The sequence below is a fragment of the Aythya marila genome (genome assembly GCF_965140915.1).
Source record: "Aythya marila genome assembly, chromosome: 1".
NCBI classification, from domain to species: Eukaryota; Metazoa; Chordata; class Aves; order Anseriformes; family Anatidae; genus Aythya; species Aythya marila.
In genome coordinates this window covers 78,565,876-78,593,739 of record NC_139042.1, presented here as the reverse complement: position 1 = coordinate 78,593,739, position 27,864 = coordinate 78,565,876, and the positions used below count along the sequence as shown (strand labels likewise).

At 42.6% G+C, this 27,864-nt stretch overlaps 1 protein-coding gene across 2 annotated transcripts; it reads left to right on the top strand.

The window, feature by feature from the left end:
• Positions 1 to 25,375, top strand: GEMIN8 (gem nuclear organelle associated protein 8). Of its 2 annotated transcripts, XM_082764377.1 has the most exons (5): positions 1 to 139; positions 877 to 928; positions 4,445 to 4,481; positions 7,287 to 7,713; positions 23,334 to 25,375. In XM_082764377.1, exons 3-5 carry the CDS (start codon positions 4,479 to 4,481, stop codon positions 23,588 to 23,590), a joined length of 687 nt encoding a protein of 228 aa, XP_082620503.1. In that variant the 5' UTR covers positions 1 to 139; positions 877 to 928; positions 4,445 to 4,478; the 3' UTR covers positions 23,591 to 25,375. The 2 variants fall into 2 exon arrangements, with proteins under 2 accessions (XP_082620503.1, XP_082620504.1); XM_082764378.1 differs by lacking the exon at positions 877 to 928 and having other exon boundaries at positions 36 to 139.
• Positions 25,376 to 27,864: the final 2,489 nt, after the last annotated feature.

The following is a 27,864-nucleotide window of genomic DNA, read 5'->3' as shown; positions in this document are numbered from 1 at the left end:
GCCGAGCGGAAGCCTCCGGAGGAAGCTCTGCTGGCCGCGCCGCGCCGCCCTTGGCTTCCATCGCCCCAGAAGGGAGCGAGGAGACACCGGAGGCGGCTCCCTTGGGCTCCCCTCGCCGCCGGACCCCCGGGGTGCCCGGGTGGGTGCGGGGATGGCGGTGCTGCTGCGCAGGCTGCGGCCGAAGCCTCGCCCCCGCGCCGGGGCTGCCGCGGGAGGGACGGGCTGGGGGAGAGCGGTGGCGTTAGGGGGGGAGCGAGCAGGTCGGGAGGGAATTAGGTTTGCTTTCAGGGCTTGGTGCCTCGTGGGGGGCGGGCGAAGGGTGTTTATTGCACCCGGATGGCCGTGCGGGGTTGGGGCTTTTCCCCTCCTTGCCTCCGCAAAATGTCGGCCTAAGGCCGGCGGGGTGGGCGCCGCGCCCTGGCAGCCCCCCGGCCCCCTCGTGTGGCAGGGTCGAGGCTGCTCTCGGCCGGGCTTTGGGGAGGGGGTAACGCTGAAAGAGTGAGCTTGGGCCCCTCGTGTGTGAGAGCAGGACATGGGGTTTGCGATTAAAAGCTATAAGGTTTCACCCGCTAAGCTGGCAAAGTCATGTGAAACAAAAGCCAACTGGCACTAGTGGCTATTGCACGGCCTTTAGCGCTTCACTCGACCTCTTACTCTGCCCAAACAGCTTCAGGGTTTGTGTCTTGGGTCTCTAAGAATATTTACCATCTTTTAGGAAACAGCATAGGATTACTCTCTTGGGTAAAAAGTGTCATTATATATACCCTAAAGTTTGATCAGCATGCCTCAATTACAGGTGTAGTGTTTAAACAGCAATAGCCCTTGCAGTGAACATAATTTTGCCTTACGTGTAGTTTGTTTCCCTTCTGTTTGCAGGAAATATCACTGCTGGTGTAAGGATATTGGTGTGAAGGCATCCTAGTGATAGGTAGGTCTTCACAGCTCAGCTGCCTTTCCTGCCTGAGCTATGATTGAATCCTGAGTGCCAGACCGATCTTGTGTTTACGGCCATTCACAAACAAGAATTCAGTGGAAGCTGTTGGGAATTTTTACTGGTTTCGAGGGAAATATTTGTACAGCCAACTGTCTTACCAATCACAGGCTTACGTTTTTATGACTGTAACTAGGGCACTTTGGTATTGAAGTTAACATCATACACCAGCGATGCACAGTATTAATCTGAAGCACAGCACCAAAACACTGTTCAGACAGTTCCCCTCCTGGTGGTAATTCTGTACTAGGAGTAACCATTAGAAATAAAAAATGAATTAGGTGTTTGTGGAAAGATGCACACTACTGGTATTGCTAGATGGCTTGCTTTTCTTACTGAACTCATGGAATATTTTCCAAGAGTTTGAAGTCGGTGAGTTTGATGCACAGATTGATGTTTAACACATTAAATTATGAAAATTACAGCCACGGGATGTCATGGAAACCTGAGTTCAGAGAAGTGACATCTTGGCTTTAAATACCAAAACCATTTGGAAGCTTAAAAAGTATCTGAACCACTACTTTCAGAAATCAAGCTAAATGGATAAATGTAGCTGGTAAAGTACTTCCTGTGCGCATTCTCTGTTCTTCTGAGTATCTCTTACTACCTGTTGCCAGAAACTAGCTACTGAGTTAGGGAGATCTCTGGTCTGATTGAAGAAGGCATTTCTCACAGTCTGAAGGAACAGAGACACGAGCAGCAGGGGGCACGAGATGTGATCTGCTGTGTGTCTGTTGTTTTGGGCGCTTCTGATGTAAACAAAGTTTTCTTTTTGAGGAAAGCTTCATATATATTTTTTTGAAGTCTTCATGTTGTGTTTATCAAAAGCTCACCTTTCTTTAATAATATCTTATATTCTTATTTCAATACCATGGAACAGTTTAATTAATTTTCTGCTCATTGGTGTTCTGCGTAAAGTCAAAACCTCTTCAATCCCGCATTCATAGGTCTTTTTGAGCTGTACCTGTAGCTAGCAATATGGCAGCCATGTGGCAGCACTATATCCAACACACCAGAAGATGGCTTTGCTCCCATCGTATGTGTTGTATTACCAAGTCTCACAATACGACTCTCACAACTTCTGTTAACTCCAATCAAATTTAATGCTGATATTGCTTTGATCAGATATATTTACTTCCATTAATGCATACTTCCCTGAAGAGGACGGGCATGTTTTGATTAAAGACAATATATCTGTATTTAATTATCAGCGGGGAAATATTCCAAAACTGAGAAAAGGAAGTAATAAAACTTATCAAAAAACTTTTTCATCATTAATAATCAGTATAGACAAACAGATATCTTCATCATTTTAAACTATACATTTGCTGACACGTTTCATATGTGTAGTTGCTTTCATATTTTATTTTTAAACGTATGAATTACAGAAGTAGAGCTATCACATTTAGTTTCTGCTTGTCATATTTCATATCTTATGTAGTTTGTTTTCAAAGACTAATTCAGCTGGAAACAAACTCATTCTTTAATTTAGAGTTGCAGCTTGCAGCACTGTTACACTGTTTTATATTTCTAGTCATGCTTCATAAATAATTTATGAAAAAAAGTAAAGTTTCTGTGTTTGGCAAAGCAGGCTTTTCGTATTTGGTAAACTAACAGAGTCAAATAATTTCACCAAGGTTTTTCCCTCTTTCCACCTTCCCCTTCAGAGAGTGTATGTACAAGATATGTATTAAAAGTAATGTATCACACTTCACCACTTACTGCTTTAAAAAGTGTATTTACGTTAACCTCTGAACCTGATTTTTATTTATTCTGAAGCTAGTTCAAAGAATCTTTTTGCAATATAGGAGGAAATAGAGTGATCATGAATGCATACCTATTTTTTCTGAAGTAGAAAATGGAAGAATTGGCTATCACGGGTTTCAGATGTTAAGCGTGAGGAAAAGACATTTATGGTGACCTTGACAATGTCCAGATGTGTATGGAAAAGGGACAGAAGGTACACATGTAAGTCATGAGAGTGGAGCTAAAAGTTTTGAAGAGAGTTAGGTAGCATGGGAAATGAGGTGTTTGAGATGAACAAAGAGGGACAGCCCACAAAGCTTATATGTAGGTGCAGGTTTTGAGTTACAAGTCACTGCAGTGTTTTACAGCGATCTCAGCTCTGAGTCCTATTCTTCCTCTTCCAAGCAGGCAGGAGGGAATACAATTAATTTACACATTTTGGTTGCCTAATGCCTCAATCCTTTTCTTGTATCAGTCGTTCCATTGATCGCAATGAGACTGCTCATGTATGTAGGGTTTCTTGTCGGTGTAACCGTGGGTTTATGGGTTTGAGCTTGGTGTGTACTGTGCAAAGGACAATAATTTGTCTTTGTGGTAGCTTCATGATTTAAATTTTTTTTTCAATGTAGCTCATCCTCATTTTCCTTTCATTCAGTATAACTTGTCTTAAGAAGCAAAAAGTTGCTGTTTCAACAGGAGCATTAAATGTGAGACAGCACAAGTGGTCTATGTCCTGTATTCACATGCATTTTGAAAAATCCTAGTTTTATGCAGGTATAAATCTGCAACAGTTGTAAGTAAGCACTGTCTTGACCATGTCTTAGGAGTGGCAGTGATGGTTTAGTCTGCTGGGTCCATTACCTTTCACAGGCACTCACATAACATCAATTTCGAGTTGTGGGTAACAGTACTGGGAGAAATGTGGATGAAGCAGCTAATGTAATAAAACAATTCTCAGGTAGCGAGGTAATTTGGAATATTTCTCAGTGATTCATGCTGGCAAATCACATTGAAAATGATGATTATTACAAATCCTGCCGACTGGTTACAGAAATCTTGGTCATGCCCTTGATCTTTCCCATCCTCCCCTTACCCTCGCTTTTCTTTCTTCTGCCAATTGGCCCTATTCCTTTCACTTTTTCCTCACATTTGAAAATGTGATTGCAACCTGACTTGGTTTGTTTCCTTTCTGTGAGGCATCATCAGGTGTCTGAAGAAAAAGAAAGTGAAAGAAAGGATTATATGCAGTTATAAGTGCACCATAAGTTACCAGAAAATGTAGTACTTAAGTAGAGTTAAGATGGGTTTAAGCGTTTTGTGGTAACTGCTATTTCTACAGATGTCCCCGTGCAAATGCTGCTAAAAAGCAAGAACGCTGTGTTTCATTTAAGCTTTTGTTTGCTTGTTTGTTTGTTTTGCATTTAATTTAGAAAATAAAGGTTTAATAAAAAAATAAAAGCATTCAGTCCCAGCATTTAGGCTGTGTTGTGGTAGAAGGCTCCCCTATTCTGGGTTGGGCTTTCTAAGGAATGTTGTTGTTTTTTTTAACTGGCTAATAAAAAACTATGAATAAGAGACTTTGGCTAGCCACAACAGAGAAGAGATATTTAATAGCTATAGGCCAGACTCAAGTTTAACAAAAATATATTCAGTACTTGTGACCTTGCATGCTTCTGTGAATTAAAAAACTGCTATTTTATTTTCTAGTTCACTTTGAGCACCAGAACAAACTCCACGAGAGATGGTAAGCAGTCTATGGGTGTCTGTATGGTAGCTTAGTCGTGTTTTATATATAAAATGCATATAAACACTTCTATTGAACTGTCAATACAGACATGTAAAAATTAGATATGAAAGTACCTAAATTGCTTTGAAATAGAATTCAGATTACAACAGCGAGCGATTTGTCTACTCCTTGTAAGAAAGACTCCAGAGACGTAACAGGAAAATAACAGAAGACTCTGATCATTTGCCTTAGATTTATAGCTTTTGTTTGCTTGAGGAAATCTCTTATTTCCATTTATTCTGCAGCTGAAAAAGCACAGACATAGACCTAAGTTGGACTTTGAAGTGTTCCTTTCCCTTTTCCACCCCACGGTAAAACATTTCTGTAGTTTCTTTTTTAACAGATGGATTTTTAAAATTCAAATGTAAAAGGGTTTTTTTTAAGGGTCACTTTCAACAAAAAAAAAAGCCACAAAAAGTATTTGGACAGGCATCAACATCACAGTTCTGTCTACATGAACTGGCTTTTTGTCTTCCTTTCCCCTAAATTAACAACTGGAGCTAGTCAGCCAGCTGGATTCCAGAGCTCTCAGTAAAGTCACCAAGGGCCTTTTTAGAAACATTTAAGAACTGGAGATAATTTTTGAGCTTTAAAAGAATATATTGTCATCTTTGGAATTATATAGAATATGCAGCTTGACAGATCTACAATGTTTAAAAACTGGTTTTGTTTTTTTTTTAAAGTAGTGTACAAAATAAAATGTTCCGAAAGTAACCTGTGAATCTGTCAGACTGGACAACAGAATGTTCTCATCTGGCTGCTGAAGGATGAGGAGTCAGTGTGACATTCTTAAGCAAAATAAGAACGATAAATACATATTTTTTTAAATTGTATATCTAGCTTTTAGGTCATTGGATGATTAAGAGTGAAGAAATTCCATATGGAAGGCAGATGCTTCTGTTGCACCCACTCGTTTTAGGAATAAATCTTCTGAAATGAAGGCTTGCAGCAGAGCAATGTTAGACCAAGAGGAGAATCAGAGCTATGAAGTTTCACGTCCATGAATTGTTGCTTTCCAAGAAGATCATTTGTCTGGGCTTTTCACTCAGATAGCTGGACCCTCTATCCCTTCACAAATAGGGTGCAATTTTTGACAAGAAGTTACTAAGGAATGCAAGTTTATTTTTTTTTTTCTTTATGGACTCTCTTAGCAGGGGATCTTTTGTTCATGAAAGCACTTACCAATGACCTAAAAAGGTAGCATTGATGGACCTCTAGTGGAGTAATGAGCTTGATTTTGAAGGAGAGGAAAGAAAGAAGGGAAACAGCAGATTATTGGTCATTTTGGTGGGGTTTTTCTTGTACTAATAATTATTTCTCCAAGTTGACTAGCATTTACATTATCGCCTGAGAACCAGAAAATGAAAACAAGTGTAAATAAATGAAATTAACCTTGCTTTGTATTGTTAGCATTAAATGCAAAGTAGTTCTTTGGGGGTTTGTTTGTTTGTTTGTTTCTGTTTTGTTGGGGATTTTTTTTTCCCAGAAGGTAATTCTTTTAAGGCTGTGGAATTGTGTCAGTGCAGATCAAGAAAAGAGACTTAAAGAAAATTTTCTTTCTTGTATGTCTTTTTCTTTAAAAAAAAAAAAAAAAAAAAAACATTAATAAAGGGCTGTAAATGTCACATTCATTTCTGAAAACCTCTGCTAATCTTGCCATAGGTTGAGCATTTGCCAAGACATGGTTTAATTAAAATTCTCCTGATTTAACAGGCATTCAGTTTTGCAAAGAAAAAAAGATTTTCTGTGGAAATTCAGTTGGGGGTGGGGGAGAATGTAGTTTGTTTTACTTGTTCTAGATGCTGGGTTATTATATAGTCTTCTTTTAATAGCCTCTGTTATCTCCTCATTTTGACAGTAGGATGACGAGGGAGGTGAAATGGCCTGTATGAAGGGAGCTTAAGGCTAGAAGGACTGTGGGGCTTTTTAGCTGCTGATGAAATATGAACAGAGTAAAACCATGTTTTTTCAGGAAAACTCAGATTAGCTGGAAGACAGGAGAAGGTGTGTTGCAATATGTTTCACTCTATAGAACTATTTTTTTCCAGGCACTTTATCAGTGGTACTTTGTTACCCCTTTTCATATGTTGGTTGCTGATGAATACAAAAGGGAGATTTACTGGCAGCTGGCAGTTGGCTAAATGCAGTCTTGTTTTTGATCAAGGCCACGATGGATATATGAACTTGGCTGAATTGCCATCTGACCTTTTCTGAGAAACTTACTTTGGCAGGCAGATGGAGGAAATATGTTACTGGATAAAATGAATGCCTTTGTTTAATATGGAGGAATTTTAATCTCTTGTGTTTTCTGTCTGCGGATTTGGGAATCAGGTGTAGGTTGTAATACATACACCTTGGAATGATTCGGTTCTTACAACTCAGGGAAGGGTGAAAGGAGATGTGGAATATACCTACACAGCATTTTCCCTAAAAAGAACCCGCTTCCACCACAGCGGTACAAACACTTTGGGAGGGGGGAACCTCCTGCATGGTACAGCTTCTCTGTTGCTGATTTTTCATTGGTAGATGTGATGATTTAAAAAAAAATCTCTTATAAAAATAAGAAAGTGTATTGCACTAGTACTGTGGTAATACTTCTCCTTTTCTATTAGCTATATATATGTGTTTTGTTTTTTTTTTTTGTATTAAAAAAATGACTGATGATTAAAATGCAAGCTTAAGGCTTGCTTTTGCAGTTTCTCTTCTCTCCATTGCTGTTTTCCTTTTTTATGTCTGTGTGTCTCCCTTCCTGTGTGGATGCAGGAGGAAAAGGAGCCATGGTATTACCAGCAAGTGTACGCCAGGTACTGGAAGCACTACGACTTAGCCATGCGCTGGATGCGTAGGCATCAGAAAGCCTACAGGAAAGCCATGGAGTCCTTCTACTACCTACCATGGCCTCCTTCTCCAGCTTCTCCAAGCAGCCGCTACTCAGATTGGGATGGGAACGACTCCCCACGTACCCACGACTATTTTTCCAGCGATAAGCCTCATAGCAGAGCTCAGCACCATGGCAGAGCTCAGCAGTACGCAGATGCCCACCCAGAAATGGAGGATGCTGACAGGGACTCTGAAATGGAGGAGGACTCTGAGTCTGAAGGGGAGATAGAGTATGACCTGAGTAACATGGAGATCACGGAGGAGCTTCGCCAGTTTTTTGCCCAGACAGAGAGACATCGGGAAGAGCTGCGTAAGTCTGTGCTTGTTGTGTGTCTTCTCTGGTGTTTGGTGGCCATAATGTTGAGTGCTGGGTGGTTTCAGAGTTCCTGGGTTTTGTAACAATGCATGGAAACAGGCACCGCAAGTGAACAAGCCAAACAGAATAAAACAGGCAAGACTGATGGTGCAGCTAAGTGCTATTCATTAGAAATAAGTCTAAGAAAATATTTGACAGTTTTATCTGTAAGAGAGAACATAATTCTCTTTGCAGTCATAATATGTTTGTCTAGAAGACAATACTCGTCTTCAGTTCCGAAGGAAAACCTCCAGAATTTTTAAGGTTAAGTCTAGTTAATGTGCTGTACGTCTGAGAGGGGAACCCAGAGGAAGTGCTTCATTACATCACTAAGCCCTAGGGTGAACCTCAATCTAGTTTATAATATGGAGCAGCCATTTTGTTTGTTCTTTTTTTGGCTAACTCAACAGTAAAATTTCAAGACTTTTCTCTTCTCCCCCTGCATCCCTAAGGTACTCTTCATTCTGTACTATACCACAAGTGTCTATTTTCATCTTGATCTGGAGCCAAGTTGTTAAGCAAGGAATATAAGCCAAAGACTTAATATATTTCTCAGGTCATGATCCTCAGAGGTATTGATCATCTTTTTTTTTTTTTTTTTTTTTTTTTTCTTTCCCTACCTGTGAAATCCCTTTAAAAATATAAAGGAATATATTTATTGGTAGCTTACTGCATAATAAATGTAGCAGGCCACAGATCAAATTTATGATCTGTTTTAAAAAAGTACTATGTTGAAATAGAAAATAGCCCAAATGAATGTTTAATAGACCTTTCTTTGTGCAGCAAAAGAAGGAAAAGTTCTAAAAATATGAGTAAGAAAGGCAATGATTGGGTGGGAGAGGGGAAAAACGTGTTAATCTAAGGTCTTTGATCAGAGAGTATCCAGTGAGCTGAGACACCTCAGCTTTCGCTTCCTGCTTGCTATCAGTGTGATGCACCATTTCTCCATTCAGCAGAGGAATGTGAGCTCAGGAGCTCAGTGGCAGTGTGTGACATGCCAAACCTTTCGCATCGTGCTTTACAACAGAGAACCCCGTGCCACTGCTGCAATGTTCCGTTCGTGAGGCACGGGATAACTGAAGATGCTCAACTAATGCTAGAGATGCAGTGCAATTTCTTTGAATTTATTTTATTATTATGGTAACGGTGTTTGAAGGTATCTGAGTGATTGAAGAGGTGTCCTGGAAATTGGGAAATCTGGGCTCACATGCTCTTTGTCCCAAATATCCTGTATGACCTTGGCAGAGCTATTTAATCCCTTCCTGACCCCTCACTTGCTGCTCCTGCTAAAAATATGATTTGGTCCTTTATGATGAGTGAGTGAATCAGGAAGAGGTTTGTGATTTGTGACTCTGAGTACAGATTTTGCTTTTGTTCATCTGCCAGAGACACGTGGAGCCTTTTGGGATAATGAGGTTTCTGCTCTGTTCCTTATAGTAGCCTAGTTCTGAGTAAGTGTGCCTTCATTCTCTTCAGTGACACTATTCCAGATCTTTGTCCAAAGTTGAGCGGGATCTGGCCTTTACCTGCTGCATGCCTCAGTTTCTTTATAATTTGAAGTTTCTTTATGGTATGATAAAGTGAGGACAATGACTGTCTAATTCTTCAAAGCCTGAAAAAGTAAACAAGTACTGCATTTAATGGAAATACAGAAGTGCTACGGAACTCTTGGGTGACTGGTGCTATCCAAATGCTAATTTCATGAGTAATTAAAAGTACAGCATGAGCTTGTTCAGAACTAATTTTTTCTTGAATGGTGGGGGAGAAGGAAAAATGAAAATAAAATGCATTTTTAATTCTGTTGAAGTTTCTCAAATAATGTAAGCAGCAGGCAGAGGGGGAAATCATCATTTCCCTCATGGTATGGAAATGAGCTGGTACAGAGACTGTTCAAGGCAGCATCACTCCATCACTCTATGAGGTAGCGTTTCTCATTTTCTTGGATGCCTTCTCTGAACAAAATCAAATTTAGGGATTCATTAAGCTGCAATCCATAATGGCACTATCATGTTCTATCTTTTGTACTGTGCTGAAGAACCATTATAGTTCTGTATTGATGCTCAAGACAATTGAGATAATGCAAATACACGAGAGAAACCCACAGTTACTTAATTCCCCTCTGATAGCTTTTCATTTTATTCCCGATCTGTATGTCTTGGGCAGTCCCAACACTTTAGGAGCAGATCTGCAGGGAAACTTGAGTACTATGAAGCTCAGTAATACCTGAAATGCAGGTGTCCATCTCCTGGAGAGCCATCAGTAAGGAGGTGAGAGTTTTAATGGGCACGTCAAAGGAGAATACCAGGAGTGACCCTGCTGATCAGGTGGAGTGTAAGGCAGCTGTTAGGGAGCATTAGGGGAAGGCCGTGTCTCAAGTTCTCTTTCCCCAATGTAAATAAGGGGCTCCAGGTGGAGTTCATAGCCTTTGACCCCTGCACCTTTACATACATTTGGGAGCAGACACCTGGCTTGCTCTTCTTGTGAAATGAGTGCCGTGAGTGAGTTCAATATATGCATATGGGCAGCTCACTGAAGTGTGAGACATGAAAACAAGAGCAATGGGACAAACAGAAAGGGAGTTTGGGCACATAAGGAAGAGGATACTGGTACAAAGGGTGGAAGATTGATTTGGCTTTGTGAAGGATGACTGCCACTGGTCTGATGTTTTGCAAGCCCTGCAAAATTAGGAAATTTTCTCATATGTGTGACGAGAGCTTTGATGTACCAAGTTAGATGCAGCTGGTTCTCACACACGGTCCATATCTCAGCAGTGTGTAGAAGAGTAATCGAGTGGGTTAAAATGAATCCTAGCTGATGTCAGATGCTCACTTCCAGTGCCTGCTCACTTCTAGAGTCTGCTGGAGGTAACAGAGTGGTCACAGACATCAGAGGACAGTATCTTGCAAACTTTGTTTAGAAGACTTAAGAAGGCCTGAGGCGTAGGTGGGGAGTTATATTTGTCTGAATGGTGAAATCCAAGCCTTAACACTAATGGCAAAAAGAAAAGTTTCAAAGAGAAGAAAGCCATCATGTCAGACTAGCCAAGAAGGAGAACTTCAGGTTTATTTCATTTTTCAGTACCTACTGCAAACTTGGAGAATTTAGGAGTGTGCATATTTAGCAGGTTTTTTTGTTGTTTTCACAAGTGGGCATTTGCAGTCATTGGCTGGCTGACTTGCACAGTAGAGCCTTCGAAACTGGCAGACTCTTGAGTCTTGCTGCATGATTTAACAACTTATGGGTATGGTTATTCACAAACAACCTCTTTTTTTTTTTTTTTTTTGCCTTGAAAATCATATCAAATCTTCATGGCTTTTATATAATGTGGTGCAATCAAGTTATGTGTTCCTGGAAAGCCCCAAATTTATTGTGATCAGAGTTTTGCTGAGGCTGTATGAGCTCAGACTTTTTAATGCTCTCCAAATTTATCCTGTATTCTAGATGTGCTGTATGTTTGGTTAAAGCTCCTTCCAGGCAGTTTTAATTTCTTTCCACTTTAGTTGTTTACCTTCATATGCCATCACCATCACCTGGTGTATCTACTTTTTAGGGGGTTGTGTTGTCAGGGTAGTCTGTTCTGGTTCTTCATCTAACTGATAATCCTAGTACTCCGTGCTTCTGGGGGATGTTTTTGGTAGCATTTAGGTCTTCACTAAGGCTGCTGAAAATCATGAAGTCATTTCACTGAGTTACAGCGCCTGTCAGACCTAGACAGTGTACTTAATTCTCCAAGCATTAAAGATATTAAAGATACAAAGGACTGAATACAGTAAGTTGTCTTTTCATATTTGCAAGACCTAAAAGGACAAAAACCAAGAAAGGAAGGTTCACAAGCCAACCAATTCAGTAAGTTGTCTAATTGCATGTACTTTATTTATTGCGCTTCCAAATTTAGCCTTTGAAGCATAGTTTGTCTTTATGCAGTTTTCCTTTGTTCCCTTTTTACATACAAGAGAAGATGACTGCTCTAATTGACCAAATCCAGCATTACAAGTACATTGGGAACCATTCTGTAGCAGTCAACAGGCAGTAAGACAGTGCCCTTTATTTAAAGACAAAGCAAAGCAAAGGAAAGTACTGTCATGTCAATTCATTACTGCAGCATAATGGTCTGTCAATTGTTAATGCGATGACTTTTTTTTTCCCTTAAAGCCTCTGTTTGTATTGCCTCCAGCTGTTCCCAAAATAATGTTGTCTCAACTTAAAATTTTCATGCCAGGGGAAAACCTTTTTTAAAAACTGAAAGGAAATGGTGAATGAGTATGTTTGTTTCAAATCTGCGATTGGTAGATATTTTTTTTTTCCCCCTTGGGTTTCTTTTCCTCTGAAAGATGACAGTTGCCACTGCCTCTCCTGTGAAGAGGGAGTAATGGAATTTTCCGTGTTTTTCAACTTGTCTGAATAATACCAGAACCATTAAGTTTGTGGTTTTGTGTAAAGCCTTTGTACTTCTTTGGGAAATATGGACTTTCATGCAGGTTGTTTGTCACCGTGCATTTTTGCTTTCGCTTTTGGTAAATGCTTCTCCCCGTTCTTCATCTGCCTTTTGCTCCATCGGACTCTAGTTTTTACTCTTGTTGACCAATATCTTTTTTCCTGCTTCTCCCCTACCCGAGACAGCCAAAGCAGCGTGGATGGTGACCTCGTAAATGTCTGCTCCACTTCCTTGGCTTGGTCATCACACAAACTTTTACACCTATCTTCATCATCTGCATTGCTGAGGTTTCCAAGAAAACTGTGAAATAAGAGTGCTCTCTGCAACAGGCGTGGTGCTTGTGAGATGCTTTTGAGGCATGTTCTTCCCTCAGCTGAAGGAGAAATGTGGAAAGCTCTCCATTTGTGCCTTGGACCTTGGATGCTGCAGACCACGTCTGTGCTCCCCCACGTGGGGCTGGGGCTGGAGCTCTCCAGCCCTGTCGGCAGGTGGCTGTACGGGGCTTGGTTCTGCCAAGCAGGCCGTGGGTTGCTGGGGCTGCAGCAGACTTACAAATAGCAGCATGGGAGAAGCAGCTCACCTGGTTCAGTGTAGTTGCAGGGTAGCATCGTTTTAAGAGGAAGGTGGAGGTGTCAGCCATCTCCTTTTCCTCTTGCATTTGATAGAAATGAATGCTTAAGTAGTCTTATGAAAATACGTATTAAACTTTGGAAACCTGTTTTTTAAAATCTCTATCTTTATTTGTCTAACGTGTTTCCATTAATATGCAAAGATGGTACATACCTCAGGTGGCTTGTTGAGAGGTTCAGTTTGTTCGTGCTTACGAGGGAGTTGTACCTCAGGAGGAAGTAAGTGGAAGCCATAGGTGGCAAAAGAACAAATGGTAAGATGTGAGAAGAGTTGTTCGTCCCAGGCCTTTTGTTTAGTACTTAAGTTAGACGTCACCCCTGTGACCAAAAAGCATCCTTCTGACATCATCTTTACGGAACAAGAACAGGATTTGCATTTCCCTTTCTCCCAGAGAGCTTTTATCTGTAAGTTATTCAGGAGTCATTGAGGAGGGGTCCGGTAACTTGGCGTTGTTGCTTCTTTGAGTAAGTCAGTGCGCTGGTAAAATTCCTTGTGGCTGGAATTGGGTCTTGAGGGTAGGGGAGGAAGGCCTGCAGGACAGAGACCGTGGCTCCCCTCAGCTGCCCAGCCCCTTGCCATCCGTGTGCTGGTTCTGCTGTTGATAACCCTTGATAGTTGGTGGTCTCAGAAGGATACAGTGCAATCAGGTCCGTGGCTTGCTGTCTCATACGTGGTTGCTTTCGTAGGAGGCTGCCTCGTTTGGGAGCTGGTGCTGGCAATCTTCTGCAGGCAGCTCTGCCTGCCAGCTTGTCCCCTTAGCATCCACAGCTGCGCTGCCTGGCTCCCTTGGCCTTGTCTTTTTGGCCCTGCAGGAGGCCTGTGAAAGGAGCTGCAGCTGCTGTGGAAAAGAGCAGGTGAGACCACGCCGACAGCTCTAGGGAGAAGCGGTATAAAAGGCGCTCTGTGCTAATCGGCGCTCTCAGGCAGTCTGTCACCACAGTTCGTGCACTTCTCTGTTGCCCCTGAAATGCTCGGATAACTGGTCCTGTCAAGGTGCCACCTGCAGCGTTTCTGGATCTCTGAATGGTTTTACTTAGGCGAGAGCTCTGACTCTGTTCTGTGTTAATGAATCTGAATTGCATCTGAAATGAATGAACCTTCAGCACGATGCTCGCAGCCCTGTAAGAGGGCAGCGATGGCGCAGGCTATGAATTCAACATTTTCTAACACAGCCTTTTATCTGTCTGCCTGGGGAGCTGCTGCTGTAGCGTGAGCTTTTAAAGTTTCGGGGTGTACAGCACTGGAGTGAATGTGAAAAGCGCTGTCACGGACCGAGGTGGAAATGAATGTAACCATGGTGTGTGTTTTCTGTGCTCTTTATCCACAAAATCTGCTCAGTCTACAGCAGAGCATGGCAGCAGTACATCTCAAGCACTCAACATTTTCGGTCTCTACGCTACAAAGCAAACCTCTTGGGCAGATTTGCTTAGTCATGACTTAGTCCTGCCAGTGTTAATGTGGTGGTGTTCATGCCAAAACTTCAGAGGCACCAGTTGCTTTTTCAACATCTCTCACTTTTCCTCGGTTTTAGCAGAAACATCCAAATGAAATTCTTGTTCATCGTCAGGAGGGGACTGTGGGTGCTGCATGGACAGAAACCGGGAGTTCAGAGACTTCCTTCTGCCTGGCTCTTTTCAAAACTCACCTCTTTGTGTGCTCAAAATCGAGTGAGAGAGACAGACAGAGGCTGTTAGGCTACCAGTCTCAGACTTCGGTGGCCTTTACAGGCTTCCATCATGACCTCAGGCCTGTCATTTGGGACTGGATCCACGAAAGCTTTCAAAATGGATGGAATTTAGAATCGTATCCAAAATAATCTTTCTTTTCCAACCATGCCTTCAAGAAAAAATTTCATATCTGAAGGGCGAGGTACCCTAAGCCCCCATGTGGAAGGGACTTTGTTGCTCTACCCAGCGGCAGGTTGAGCAGCTCTGACAGCTTGCCCTGTGGTCTTCTGTGAAGCCCGTTCCAAGGAATCTGAATCGCCTTCTGCTCCAGGAATTCGTGTCCAGAGCCCATTTTTCAGATTTAGGCTTGTTATACATGGAAGGTTTGTACGTCAACACACCCTGAAAGAGTTTTGCTGCAGCCATGTGAAGTGCTCAGCATGGATTGATCCAGCTGTTCATCGGTGTTACAATTACTTGCCTCCAAAGTACATAAACCTGTTTATCCAGGTATCAGAGCTTTCCCCTGATAATTTCAAGGACGTACGTCTCAAGCTGTCAAAACACTGCTCTGCTCTATGCTGAAATCATGGGAGCAGTGTAAAATGAAGAATAAATCTTAATTGGATATTTGTACTGAAATAAATAACATGGGTGCTGTACTGATGATTGCTATTGTTTGCATTTAGCTGGATAAGAATCTCTTGGGTTTAATTTCACTTGTAGTTGCTGAAGTGGTGGTTGTTGCTCTAAAAAATCAACTCACACAGAAATTGGAAACTTCGCCGAGGAATGCAGGTCTCCAGAGAGCATGTTGGACCTTGACTTTAGTATGGCTATTCAATTAAAACAGAACCAAAACTGTTGTGGTCTCGTTCTGCACAAACCTTGCTGAACACCTGCATTATTTCTAGGAGCTCTGCAATTTCTGATGAGAGTGCTGAGAGAGTAGCAGGGCTATGGAAGACTTGCCTTCAGCTTCATCAGTTGTTGTTGCTTTGGGATTTTTGGCCACTGGTATGGTGAGAAAGAGCCCAAGAAATTGCAGAAGAGTCTGGATCATGAGGTGGCATCACAGGTGATGCATTGGTGGCAGAGGTGTTGAGGTGGCCATCAGCAGGGCATCTGTCTGGCTTTGGTGGAGTGCAGGGAGAAGTATCTGCTTTTTCTTGGTCTTCCCATTTCTCAGGAGGTAAAATCTGGTGATCTGTCATTAACTACACTCCCTGTTTGGTGTTCCTCCCTTGGCACCAGCTGCTGGCCTCTGTTGAGGGCAGGCTCTTGGGCTCGATGGGCTCTCCTTAGCCATGAGAGTCTCACGGCTCTCCTCAGTGAAATCTTCTCTTCGTCAAGTCACTTCAATGCTTCTTTCACATTCAGCTTGCCCACTGAAGTCACAGGGGGGAGACGCGGAGCTCCCACTTGCCAAGTGTTAATGGGAACCTCCTGAAAGCCACGGTGCCTTTTGGAAAGGAGGCAGTGCGGGGGCTTCAGCAAGGGACTCTCCATTTGTTCCTAGTGTCAAACATCCCCCTTCTGCAGAAGGCACGCAGCTGCAGGTTTTCTCTGGCATGTTTTCCTAATGTTTTTGTTGTAGTTTTAATACAATCCATAGCGATTTAACCTTGTATATTTAAGTAAATCTAATTTAATGTGCTCAAATGATGAAATCATGCTAGGTGAAAGGCAGGATAAGAAGCAGAACCAAGCCTTTAGTTTCTGTTTGTTTTTTTTTTATGCATCTTGGTATTGCTCTTAAACTATTGTAATGGCTTTAAAGTCCTAATTTGTTACTTTTTTAGCATAGAAGCAGCAAGAAACTCAGAAGGTTAGAAGAAAAGTGAGTTTGCAAAGTTACCCCTCAGCCCTTTCTTTTACAAGTTTTGTTTTATATATGTATACACTTTGCAGATTCCTTTAGTTTGACCCTCTTTCCAGATGTCTCTTACAAAATGATTGGTCAGGCAGCCCACTGTAGGCTTTTTGTCTTGTCTTTTTTTTTTCCCCCCCCTAACAGCATGGAAAAAATGCGTTTACTTGCTGAGATTAATTTTATCTGGATCAGTGATTGCTAATTCTGCATGGCTGCAGCAACGCTAACTTGTGAACCTGCTGGGTAACTGAAAGGTCAGTTCGTAGCCCACTGATGCTTTCTCTCAAAAAAAATTGGTGACATGATCACAGGATGCCTTCAAAAATCTTTGTGTTTCAAATGTTTTTGTTAACATCGAAGATTTCCCTCGTATTATTCCCGCGTATATTATTGTTATGCCATAGCATAACATAAAACAAACTTAAATTCAGCCAAGTAGTCTGTGGCTGGAGTCAAGAAGGAAACTTAAAGCTCTAATGCATGAGTTTGATTTAGAAGACTCAGGCTACGATTTAGTTTTTTTTCCCATGCGAGCACCAAACTGGCGGTGTCCTGTAGCCGTCTAGCACTCGGTACATCTCAGAACACTTTCTTCCCAGTGCGTGTGCCCGCTTTCTATTCAGGGCACATGTAAAAGCTGGCAGTGAAACATGTTTCCTCGTTGTTCTGGTTGGCTTTTAACAAAGCCACTTTTAATTTTGAGCGTTTCTTTGTTCCATCTCCTCTGGCTGCGCCCTATATGCGCGTGTATGCGCGGATGCAGTTATATATAGACTTCAGTAATCCTTCTGTTTACTCTCGCGCTGGTGTCTTTGTCTGGCGTCAGCGTTGTTGCCATCAGCGACAGATTGGGGCTGCTCAGGGGGATGGGAGTGCAGAGTCAGCTGGTCTGCGTTTAATCTTCTTGCTGTACTTGATCCTCACTAGAGGCAGCTGCCAGTGCCTGATCCTGTGCTCATTTCTGCGCGGTGGGCAGCAGCTTCCTGGCTTTCTAATGCTGTGGGGTGGCACACGGGTACGGCCCCGCTGCCTCTGATGCAGTTCATTTTCTGGTTGGGATAAGAATGTTCCCTCTTAAGTGCCTCATTGCAAAAGGTGACAGGAGAAAATAAAACAAGTTACTGGTCATTTAGCTGGACAGTAACCTCTGTGGCCCACTGCTAGGGTAAACACGAAGGTGAAGGCCGTATTGTTTCTGTCTGGGAGCTTGGAGGTTTGTTTTGGAGACCACGGAACAACCCTCTGGGTTTCTAATCCCATTTGTGAAACAGAAATCAGTCTCCTTAATTTCTGGTTAACTGTGTAACTTTCTGCCAGCTGCTTACCCCGCAGATTTCCAAATGCTGTGAGATAAATAATTCTTCTCAACCATCAGATAGAAAAGTATCAGGCTGCTTTTACAGATGAATTACACCGAGGCATGGTGTGGATGATTAACAAGAGCGATGCACAGCACTCAGTAGCAAACCTGGAAGTAGAACACCTTGGTGGTAACTTATTGCTGGCTTTCTGTTCATTTGGATTTCAAAGAAAACATCTAGTGACTTGCTGACTATTTTGCCCTCTTTCTACAGATCTTTGCTCTTCAAAATGTGTAGAAAAAGTCTGTTACTGTAAAAGGGACAGTGTCAAGCGGAGTACTTTAGATTTGCAAAATCTGCTTGCTGTCCACTCCGACAGCCTGTTGCCACTGCAGCTTCCTAGGAGAGCACACCGTCTTTCCTTAGCCTACTTCCTGCTTTTCCCGGTAAGCTTTTCAGTTCCAGTGAACGTTTCTCAGTGCCCAAGCCAGGTTAGGTCTTTTTTCCTCCCAGCCCATTCACTCCTGCTGCCACTTCAGTTCAGCGTGTGGTGCCAAGACACTGAACTGTACTGAGATTAAATACAACTCTTTTTTGTAGGCTGCATTATATGCCCCCTTAGGCAGTTGTACCGGCGTCCTTGAGGGGCTTGGGAACTGGAGCATGCAGCTAAGAGAGGAGGGGAGCAGAGGCTGCACAAGCTAGTTTTGTTGCTGAGAAGAGAAAAATGTCCGTGGAGCCATGGTTTCAGCCTGCCACAAGCCTGCCAAGGAATCACATCTGCTCTTACTTCAAAGCCTGTAACAGAACATTTTATTTTTTTTTCTGGAGAATATTGCATTGCTTGTAGATATATGTGGTGAAATACTCAATTTCTTTAACTCGTTCCCTCCTCAGCTAGCAGATGGAAAATGTCAGCATAGATGCTTGGGTTTTTAATGCCTTCAGCGTTTTTGGTGGTTCTGTTCCACAGCAGTTGTCGTTCTGGTGACTGAGAGCTTATCACTGGAGGCCTTGCTCCCCCAAAAAGTCACCTTTATTTCAGAATAGTATTTTCAAGGCAGTTACTTGATTTTACTGCATCAGTTAGAGGGCTGCTGTTGTAAGATAAAGCCTAGTTGTCTCCACTTCTTTGAACATCAGGCTTCTCCTGTTAAAAATGATAAGGGAGAAGTTACCTCGTGTCACGTGTGATCCTTTTGTTACACTTTTTGCAAGCAGGAAGTTTTAAATTTGGTGAGAAGTTTAAACATAAGTGTTTTCCCTAAGCCAGCCCACAGCTAAAGCAATGCTGTTCATTCTCCTATAAAATCATCGCTCTCTTCTTTCAGTGCGTTTTCACAATTTCCGTAAGCTGCTCCAGTGTTTAAAAAGTAACCCTCCAGCAATCAAGACCCTGCTGTTTTCAGGAGCCCAGAATATGTTATCTTTACAGGCTCAGGGGTAAGTTGCAATCATTTGCGCGTCTCAGGCTCCCACTGATGGCAACTCCTGTCCTGCGAAGCCTTGCACTCGATAAAGAGTAATGACTGCAACGTCAGCTTTCTGGAAATGCAGAGCTCTGTAGAAATTAACCTCCTGGAATATCCTCTCCACAAATCCTTAAATTTAAATCCTTGTTTTGTTGGGATTCCTTCAGGTAAAGATTTGGGTTTTCCCCCATGGTATGCATGGTAAGTACAGGCGTAAGAAAATGGTCTGATGTTATCACTTCAGGCAAGCTCGTGTAAGTTTATGGAAAAGGTAGTTGGCTTTTTGGGGGAGGTGGAGAAGCCGGCATCTTGCTCTGAGAAGCCTGCGTGGGCAGAATTTAACACAGCAGATAGGCCTGTGGGAAGCGGCATTCAAAGACAGGGAACTGGGAGGCTTTAATCAGTAGAAACGGGTGGCATGTTTAACTCTTGGCGTGGGCTGCTCGAGATCAGCTCAGGTAGCATTTAAGACGAGATGAGAGAGCTCAGAAAGCGCGCACAGCAGTAACAAAATCATCCATCGCGTGAAATAAGCAGGCAAATATGTGAAGGGGGTATGGGTCAGTCTGAAATCATGGAAAAGACAAAGCAGATCAAGGCCGGGGAAAGTGAGCTAATTCCTTGAAGAATAACGTGCTAGCTAAGCAAGAAGCTGCAAGTCAGCAAGGCTGTGTGACGCTCGGGGCAGGCAAGACCCGGGTCTCATGCCGAAATTGTCCTGACGTGGGGCAGGGTGGGCTGTGGGAATTGCCCCCAGAGAACTGGGGAGAGGGCTGCCCTCTATAAAGACTTGTCTCCAAGTAAGGGAATTTACTTGGTTTTGGTTTACAGGTTTCTTTTATTTATTTTATTTTTTCTTTTAATAAGAAAAGGATGAATTCCAGAGAGGAAATATTTTGATTGCTTCTTAAGCTCCTCAAAGGATATGACAAACAAAGAAGAGCGAAGGAGTTCAAACTTAAAGTATGTGACGTTCTCCTTTTTGGAAAATAGGAGAAACGAGACCTCTGAGTTTCTGAGGAGCCTATAGGGAAAATTGCTTACAGCTTGAAGGGCTTAGGTCACGGTTTTGCAGGAAGCATGCAAGATGATGCTTGTGTGCACGTGAAGCCACAAAAGCAGTGAACAGCTAAGAAGTTAGTTACCATTTATCCTGCTTTTGTCAATCCCTGAGGATGGATGTGGTTGTCTATTCATTCACCTTTCTTTTCACCTAATATACCTGAAATTAAATGTTGGTATCCAGAGCAGGCAGGAAAAAGTGAGCAGAAGAAAAAACTTCTTCCAGAAGGCATGAGTTGGGCAGAGGTCTCGGCAGTCCTGAAAGACAAAGAAAACGATGACTTACTGCAACTTTGGGAAGGAGGTCTCACCTGGTTCTGGCCAGGTCGCGATGGCTTCCCAGCTGAAAGGGACTGAGGAGGAACAAGTTAATTCTGAAAACAGCTTCAAGAGAGAGGAGACTCACAGGGACAAGAGGAGCTGGCCAGCGATGCTTATCCTTTGTGCGGTAACCAAACGCCGCCAGCGCCGCCTCGCCTGCCTTGTGAACGTTCACAAAGTGCTGCTCCACAGCTGGGGGAGGCTTGCCAGTAGGTGAAGCTGAACGCTGTAAAGGAAAGCACGTTTATTTTAGTCTGTGTGAAGTGGAAGGAGGAACTACTCAGCATTGTGTAAAAATTGTTTCACGTTTATTGCTTGGCAGCACAATGACGAATGTGGAGTGTGGAGCTCCGATTGGAAAATGAGCTGGGGACTCCGTTGCTGCGGGCTGAGAACTATTCTTCTGATAAAAGCCCCGCTGCCTAATTCATAGGTGAATGTTTGGCGCTTGCTTCAAAGAAATGCCTGCTGCCGCTGCAGGTTATTAACAGCTTTAAACAGCTTATGGTTGTTTTATTGTTGTTTCCATTGTCAGGGACTTGTCATCTTTTTGATGAAAAGGTAATTGCACATGTAGCACAGGTTGTACTGTTGTTCAAGTAAATTGAGGTAAAGGGAAGAGCTCAGGCTGGCTGGAAATTAGAGTGGTTTGACTTCGAGCCCCTGTCCCACCAAAGGTAGATAGCGAGCATGCTATCTACCTGGAGCGAACTGCTCCGTGCTTCAAACGGAGATGGATGCATGCTAAACTGCAATCCACTCATCCATCATAAAGCCTCTGCTAGAATCCCATTTAATTTCCAAACAGAAAAATTCATTACGTATCTCCAGAGAAATTAATTTTTTCTTCAGTGTTACTGTGTGCAGTGAGCTATCAGAGAGCGCTCACAGGCAGGCGGGGAAGCAGCTGGCTCTAGCACGCAGCTACCAATGAGTAACACATTTCCATGGGTGATGCAGAGGTAGAGAAGGAATTATTTTTGTGGCTCAAGAGAGTCAACAAATACAGGTTTGTTTCATTGCCCTGACGGAGTTTTGCTATGTAACCTGCAACAGGAGACGTTTTTCCAGCGTAGATTCTGGGGTTTTGTCAAAGAATATTGAGCGTAAGTTGCATAAATTGCACCGAGTTTGTCCCTTAAGCATGTTACCTGGTTGTGGGCCGCCTGGCGTCCCAGTAAGTTTGGGATGCAGGTGACCTGAGCAGCCTGAGCTGTCCTCCTGCTGCTGGGCCCTCTGCAGGCAGCGTTAGCACTTTTAATTCAGACCTTCTGCTTAAAATGGCCTGACACCAAATAAATCCGGCCCTTCCAAAAACACATGTGGACCTCTAATGTATGTTTCCTCCTGAGCTCTGGCAGTGCAGCACGCTTTGGGGGTGTGCCCTTAAAGCAAAATCACTGAAAGGGAAACATCCCTCAGGAGTAGGTTGCTCACGGCCCCTCAAGCACTCCTGCCCTTCCCCTACCGACACAAAGCTGTGGCTGGGGTTCGAAGTGGCAGGACAAAAGCGTTCCCAGTTCCTCTGCGACAAACAGATGCCAGAACTGAGGTTTCTGATCATGCTGTTGAAAGTACCTATTTTCTGTGCAGGAGGTACGGGGGATAATTCATTTAGTAAGGCTGACAGGCAGTCAGCTGGCTGCTCCATGCAGCGCTTTGCAGGGTAAGAATGAACTGCAGATGTTTGACACAGATATGTCAGGGTGCTTAGCTTGGGTTAGGGTTTGTAGATGTCATGTGTTTGGTAGAAGCTAAATCTCGCTCTTAGAGGCAGAGCTGGCAGCACCAAACACGGGGAAGCACGTCCTGCATGTGACTAACGCATCCTGACCAGGTGACTCTCTTGGTTTTTGTTGATGCTGTTTTTCTAAGAAAAATAAATGAATGAGTGCTCGCATTACTAATGTGCTGTTTCCATGATGCAATTTAGAGAACCATCATTTGTTATTGGTAGGTGAAGGAGTTCAGTGCTCGCCAGGTGATCTTCATCTTGTAGAAGTGTTCCCCATAAGAGGGGAGCCTTGTGTACCCTTTGCTGTCGTAACTGCCTACAGCAATATTTGCTCCATCAGAGTAGCTCCCACAAAGTGGAGGTATCTTCGGGTGTGCAAAAGCAAGTTCTTCCTCCTGGACTGGGGTTTAGCAGAGAGGATTTTTGAACACACGGTGGTCCAAGTGTTTCACCTCTCTGAAGTGTTTTAATCCTCTTTAAAATATGTGGTGCAGGGATCTGTCTCGGCTGTTGCTTTGCGTTGTCTTTAAGGCAATGGCAGTAAGGCTGTCAGTTCTGAACTTTGCAAGTCGTGAGAAATGGCTGAGGTTGGGCAGTTTATCTAAACACACTGCTTACAGCTGCGTTTCATTGGATACACTCGATGGCTGACACTTGCATGAGAGATGGGTTTGCTCATTTTCAAGGAGTAGTAACTGATTACATTTTCTGTTGGCTGTGGTTCAGCTAAAGTTGCGTTGTCCTGTGCATTGTTTCATTATCTCAGCTGCTAAGTAATTTCTTTTGGAAACCAGCTCTTATAGTGTGTTTTTTTTTTTTCTTTTCAGGGCATGTATATGTTAGGGAGGAAGTGAAGTAATGCTGATTTTCACTTTTTACTAACAGAGAGGTTTTCTACATTTTTTATGTTCAAATCCAGGCTCTTCTTCCATTCAAGGAGTTGGCTGCACCCTGGAAGGGGTGGGTCTGGGCTGTTTAGACCCACCACAGTTGTGAATGTGTAATATTTTAAACGTTAAAATAAAACGTGATTGGTTGATAACTCAGTAATGTACATCTCTCGTGGTTTATTTGTCTAGGGAGACAGCAGCAGTTGGAAGCTGAGCAACATGAAATGTACGTGGAGGCTGATCAAGACCTTCACAGAAGCACGAGGCGTTCTGTGGAGCCGCCTACAGAAAGACCCGGGGAGAGACGAATGGTAGAAATGGAGAAACTGTATGGTGCTGAAGCTGCCAAAATCCTCGCGATGGAGACTGCCATGCAACTTATCTTTGATAGGAATTGTGACAAAAAACAGCCCAAATACTGGCCTATTATTCCCCTCAAGCTGTGAGTACCTGGGCTGTGCTCTGACCTGGCACTGAGCTGTAGGGATGGGTGCCTCTGGCTGTGCTGCTGAAAGAATAAACTGCAAATTTTGGTTTTGGATGGGCTTTGGGGTAGAGGCTGACTAGGGCACAATGTTCTTCTGCCCTATGCTCGTTTTACACTGTCAGTGATGGTCACAGTCCATTCTACCTACATGCTGTTGCTGATTAGTAAAAGGAAGGGCTAGTAATATACCTATCTAAACTCAGTTTCACTCATTTGATTCCAGCCTACCTTTACCATACTGTGAGAAATGTAACAATACCTATACTTAGTGAACTGGGAAAACTTAAAAGCAATGACAAAAAGACTATAAAAATTGTCATCTCTTTCTATTTACAAAACTGAGTAGTCCCACTGTCTAGTCTTATTAAATGTAGTAGCGTTGGGATCCAGCTTAACACAGCACGACAGTGTTGTGTCTGATACTCCTTGATTTTTACTTTTTTTTTTTTTTTTTTTTTTTTGAGAACCAGGAGCCCACTGGCCAAGACACAACATATCAGATTACTGTAGCCCAGCCGTTTCAATTCTTTTTTGAAGACTTATAATAAAGCAGGAAGTTTTTCTTACACACTGATACTTGTCTGGCAGGAGTTCAACTCGAAAGCAAAATTAGATAGGAAAATGTTCTAATGAAGAGGGTGGGGGGAAGTGGGGGAGAAACCTGGTGTGGCCCAGCCTGTTAGAGATCTGTTTAGCATAAGAGATCCTTAGGAGAACAAAGCACTCTTGGGACCAAGCCAACAATGATTTTTGCCATTCTAATAAAAAGCATCTAATTGGCTTGAAGGTTGAAAGAAGATGTAGTAACAGCCTGATAGACCGAGGGTACATCTGTGTACTCTGAGCGGAGGTCTGGAAGCCGTGTTAGCCCCAAGAGCTATGTTTATTTTGGGTTCAACACTCCTGTGCCCACCTGTGTTACATGCACAAGGCATAAACGTAGGCAAATTTACCTCTGTGTGTGTACTCACCCATCTGCACAGGCTGTCGGGCTCCAGTTCTGTCGCTCTCTCCTTTTGTGCAGTTGTGGTTGCCCCACTAAAGCTGACCTGCCAGGCTGAGGCACGCAGCCCGTCTGTGCAAGAGGGGCTGGACAGACACCTTAGTACTGGCGATCCCTTAGAGATCCCTTAGACAATGGCACCCTGAACACTTTCAAGGACTTTCTCTGAAGCACTGCTGCTATGAATCATATTGTGCTGGAGAGCTGTGGTTTGTATTGAGCAGTGCTGCCATACCAGGGCAAAAGGACAGTATGCTGTTTTAATTCTGACAAACATTCGTGAGCCTTCTTTGTCACGGAGAAAGTCACAGCTGCAATTAATTCATGCCGGTTGTTTCTGGTGTCTCTCTATAGCATGCATAATTGTAATACACAGCAGTAGTTGCTGTGCCCTCTGCAGCAGCCAGCTACACCAAAGCAAGTCTGAGGTGTAGTTGGGAATCTCTTTGTTTCCACTAGTAGTTAGTATGTTTTTTCTAATCAGCATTTTCAGTTCAGTTCTACCTCCTTCACTTTAGATGTAAAGAGATCTGAAAATTTAAAGTCCTGATCTCCGAGGCTTGTTCCTGATGTCATTGATCTGAAAAACCTGTGTGTGACAGGAGAGGGAATAGTGTTATGAATTACAGTCCTGCATTCGTCTTCACTCTTGTTCTGTGGTGGGTTCTGTCAGAAATATACTATTGTGTTTGGGCTTCTTTGCTGACCAAATAAATTTTCAAATAAATTTTCTTAATAACATGTTGTAATTGTATTTTATTTTTTTTTTTTAAACAAACTTCCATACTTCAACACTCTGGTTTTCATATGCTAGAGCCTTCTTTTAGCTGTTCAGAGAGGGTTGCGCTTAGAGCAAGCGCGGCTTTAACACAGTGAGAAGTAGAGAGTGTTGACAGGACGTTCACAGGAACATCAGGCAATGCCTTTCACGCGTGGTATGGTACAAAATGAATGGGAGAGCTGTTGCATCCACTGGGGGAAAACTCTGTCCCAGATTATGTGCATAGGTCTGTTTCTCTTTGGAATGTCTCCCGTGCATGGTTCAGTACAGAAGACAGAAGGGGGGTGTAGGACTGGGCTGTTCTTTCAACCGAGTTCTTGCTGTGGATGTTTCTATAACCAACTGGTTCTGCTGACAGAAGCAGAAATTCTGGTCTCCTGAAGTATCTGTAGAGACTTCAGACAAGACAAACATTGAACCCATTTCCCACTAGACAAAATATACGAGAACTTTCCTTGCCTTTGTTTCTTGTAACTATTTCTAAGGGGTTTTAGCTGGTTTGTGAAGTTGAAAGTAGAGAGACCTGGATAAAATGTTCCCTAAGAGCTATGCAGTAAGGCTTGAGAGAGAGGAATCCACTCTTGTGGACAGAGTTGCTGCCAAATAATCTCTTTACTGTTCCCAAATTTCAAGAGACTGGCTGTTGCTGGTACTTGGCCAGAAGTCCCATTTAGCTGGTAGTTCAGTGGAACTTGGAGATTTTTTGTTCTAAGTCTTATTTTGACTCCTGTGACATTTTGCAGTCCTAAGAAATATCTCAAAAAAGCACGTGATCGTGGAAGTAATGCAACTGCATTTCAAAAATGCACGTTTAGTCAGAATCTCTGGAACGCTCTCCTCTCTTGCACATTTGTATTGCACTGAAATCCTCAGTCATCAGACTACATACCTTTTTTTTGTTCCCCAATTACGATGTTATGCCAGTCTCTTGGATAGAATGCAGCTAAGATGCTGCAGACTTAATTCTTCCTCGTCCAGAATATCCTGCCATCGCTTTCAGTTACACCAGCTGCTTTACAGTCCTGCACAGGGGGAATTAATTCTTCACTTGTTAGTGGTGCTGTTTCTCATGAGCTTTTCCCAGCTCCCACAACTGTGAGTTGTTATACAAGCAATTAGTCTTAATTTCAGAAGCTAGTTTCCCTATTTGCTCATCTTCAGAAGAAGATGAAGAAGAGCCTCATCCTCAGACAAAGAGTGTGTGTTTGGTTGAAGATGCTTTTGAAGATTGGAGAAAAATGGTAAGTGGTCATTTTACTGCAAGCATTCCTAAAAAGAAAATAAAAAATACTTTCAGAACTGTCACAGTATAAATTTGACATATGGATGAAGCAATGACCTCTTTGTTTTCTATTAAAAGAAAAACTACTTGCACTTAACGCAGTGGTGACATTGTCAAGGACATTTGTCCTTGTAGAATTATTTCCCCATAAAGCAAGTGACAGTTTAGTATGTCTGTGTATACAGGTAAACTGAGAGGAGATTAAATAATTTTGACTAGCATAATTTTTCATCAAAATTATTGCTAAATATTTATTTGATAGTAGTCTTGTATAATGGCTAGCTACACACGCCTAAGGAGCTTTAAAGTAAAGCAACTTAAACTTCTGTAGCAGCTTTTATAAAGGATAAATACCTTTATAATATACAAGGGATTTGTTCGTTCTTACATCTTTTGCTATTTGCAGAAGCTTCTCAGTCATTATATGAATATATTTCAAATATCATCATCATCTTAATCTATTGTTGCGTTAATCAGAGACCAAGTCTTTGGACAGGAAGCAAGACTCTGATTCGACTGCTTAAATCTGGGTTTATAAGTACAATTTTTGGCATGCTGGTCTGAATATTTTGGCTGAAGGAATTACAGAGTGGTCGAGTTTATTGCCTGAACTGCGAAATACAGTCTGGCAAAAGGAAACATCCGGAATCCTGTTGTCCTAGTTTCTTAAAAGTATAAGTTTCTGGGGAATATGCTATTTGATAAATGATACATGCACGCTGCAAAGAAAATGTCTTCATCTTTGTGTGTTAATTCATCAACCATCTATCCTGTCTAACCTTCTGTGTTGTATCCTATGGCTATGTCAGGATACTCCAAAGGAAAAAAGATTCTCATGGACTTTATCCTATGTTGAACAGCAGCCTGTGAGCAAGTCTCAGCCAATCCTGAAGTTTACATTTAAAGTATGAAGTTTGAGGCCTCACATCCCTTTGTATATTCTTGCATAGCTGGAATTGCTGAGCTAGTGGATAGAGGCATGTGCATTGGAGCTTTGGTAGGTGATGAACCATGATTGACCATGGCTTTGGTATTCGGGTATTCTCTTGGAGACCTAGCTGTTGTAGCAGAAGAATTGTCTGGACTTCATACATGTAGGTGAGCACATGAGCATCAATTTTAACTCTTAATTTCAGCAGGGCAGGAGCTTCTCAGAAGTCATTTGAC

What these genes read in the sequence shown, in the direction of transcription:
- GEMIN8 (XM_082764377.1), top strand. An exon ending in GAGACATCGGGAAGAGCTGC is followed by an intron (nt 7,714 to 23,333) that starts GTAAGTCTGTGC and finishes TTATTTGTCTAG; the next exon opens with GGAGACAGCAGCAGTTGGAA.